Consider the following 2,204-nt stretch of genomic DNA (forward strand, 5'->3'; position numbering starts at 1 on the left):
TGATCCGCCCGCCTCGGCCTCCCAAAGTGCTGGGATTACAGGCGTGAGCCACTGCACCCGGCCTTGTTTTTAATTGTTATGAAATAATAAATCTCACCTAGTCTTTATGTCAGGTCATGTGATTGGACTAAAACCTAGGTTTCTTGACTGATAAGCTCCATGCTGTTTTTATTTGATACAGTATTAGTACTACCGAGGTTATGTAAGTGATTGTCAACTTAGAATTGTTTTACTATACATTTTGTATTTTCAGTTTATCTGGCTGTTAATATTAAGGCATTTTACAAATCATGTAATTGACATGTACCTTGATTTATAGAACAATATGATGCGTTTGTGAAGTTTACGCATGATCAAATAATGCGACGATATGGAGAACAGCCTGCTAGTTGTAAGTATTTCACCTTTGAAGTTATAAACTCAAGCCTATCTTTTAAGGAGAAGACATTGTAATTATTTTCATACTCAAAAAGAGAATTTAACAAAATTACTGAGACTGTATGGAGGAAATAGGCAGTATAACTTTGCAAGACTTTTGGTTAAATACCTAGGGGCAATACTGGGAATCAAGGTCTAGTATTTGTTTGGATTTTGACCCGTATTTTGCACTAATTTTCCTTTTCTCACCCTTTAGATGTTTCATGAATCACGTATCCTGCATTTGTGGGCTGCCTTGTTCCTTGTTGAGTTGTTGCAAGAGGTCCCAATTATGACATGCAGCAATGCCAATACCCCTTCTGTGAATACAGGTTATTTCAAGCTTTCGTCAGTGGCAACCACTCTTAGGCAGCAGCAACTGGTTTTGGAAATTTCCCTGATGTCAGTACCACCTGGATGTGGACCTTTGCTACCTGTATTAATACCAGTGGCCTCATTTTGCTGTATCATTACAATTTGGCTTCTTATATTAATGTTTGAAAAGGATTAAAGCTGGTATTCTAGAACATGCCCTTCACTGGTTGTGTAAATAAAACTGTAGAATGACACTTCAGATGAAGTTAGTGTGATTTTAATTGTGCACTACAACCAAGCTGTAACCAGTTACTAATTTTAGAATGTAATCCCAGGACAATATTAAGCAAATAGCCTGCACTGCTTCCTGTGAAATAGTGAAGGAGGAGGGCATTTCTGTATTCCAGGACTTCTTGGGGTTTCAGAATGGGTTTATATGATTTTTTTTTTTTTGGTAGTTTTATTTATTCTATCAGTCTTTTTAACAAATGTTTATTGCTGCATTTTTTTTTTTTCCAGTGTATCATTGTTTTATTGCCCTTGTAGTACTGGAATTTAGTTGGAAGAATAAAACATTTACTTCTATTCTGCTTGTTTCTTAATGTACAGATGGGGGTAGTATTTGAATAAAGGCGGTGTTTTAAAACGTAAGCATTTTCCAGGAATCAATGAAGTTAATTTTCTAAGATTTTAGTGCTATTTCAAAAAACTGAGTTCTGATTCTAAATTCCTTCTGTAACTTACTGCCTGATAGAACGTTACAGGTATCTTAACTGCTACAGAATTACCTCAGATATCAGTAGAATCCAGTTTTTCCTTTAAGGACTTGATACGCAAAAGCACGATTTCAGCAAAAACCTTTCCATACATGGTTTCCAGACATAGCTTTCTTACAATGAAGTGAGCAAAAAAATGCTTCAGTGAATTCTTTTGTTGAATTCTAATAGCATATTTCCAAAATGTAAGATAATCTTAAATATACATTTATAATTGATCAAGTTAGTAGAAGAAAAAGGATTTTTTTTTTTTTTTTTTTTTTGATACGGAGTTTTGCTCTCATCACCCAGACTGGAGTGCAATGGCACAATCTCAGCTCACTGCAACCTCCGCCTCCAAAGTTCAAGCGATTCTCCTGCCTCAGCCTCCTGAGTTGCTGGGATTACAGGAATGCGCCATCACACCCAGCTAATTTTTTGTATTTTTAGTAGAGATGGGGTTTCACCATTTTGGTGGGGCTGGTCTTGAACTCCTGACCTCAGGTGATCTGCCCATCTTGGCCTCCCAAAGTGCTGGGATTACAGGCGTGAAACACTGTGCCCGGCCGGATCTTTTTATTTTTAGCTTTGGTAATTACATTTCACCAATTCTGTGGTTTCACAAGGTGCCCAGGCAATTTATATGCCAATTAGTGATTGAGAAACATTGGTATAGCACAGGGTGGCAATAAGGTGCGTAATTCTATGCCCCCCCCC

The 2,204-nt window shown here is 37.3% G+C and overlaps 1 protein-coding gene across 1 annotated transcript in view; it reads left to right on the forward strand.

The window, feature by feature from the left end:
- Positions 1-1,383, forward strand: part of AKIRIN2 (akirin 2) — a 37,404-nt gene extending 36,021 nt beyond the window's left edge. Inside the window, exons 7-8 of the mRNA XM_011984455.1 lie at positions 320-391; positions 635-1,383. Of these exons, the coding sequence (XP_011839845.1) occupies positions 320-391; positions 635-645 (83 nt within the window). The 3' untranslated portion in view covers positions 646-1,383. The remainder of the gene's footprint in view (positions 1-319; positions 392-634) is intronic.
- The last annotated feature ends 821 nt before the right edge of the window (positions 1,384-2,204 follow it).

This window comes from Mandrillus leucophaeus, unplaced genomic scaffold (assembly GCF_000951045.1).
Source record: "Mandrillus leucophaeus isolate KB7577 unplaced genomic scaffold, Mleu.le_1.0 Scaffold268, whole genome shotgun sequence".
Taxonomy (NCBI): domain Eukaryota; kingdom Metazoa; phylum Chordata; class Mammalia; order Primates; family Cercopithecidae; genus Mandrillus; species Mandrillus leucophaeus.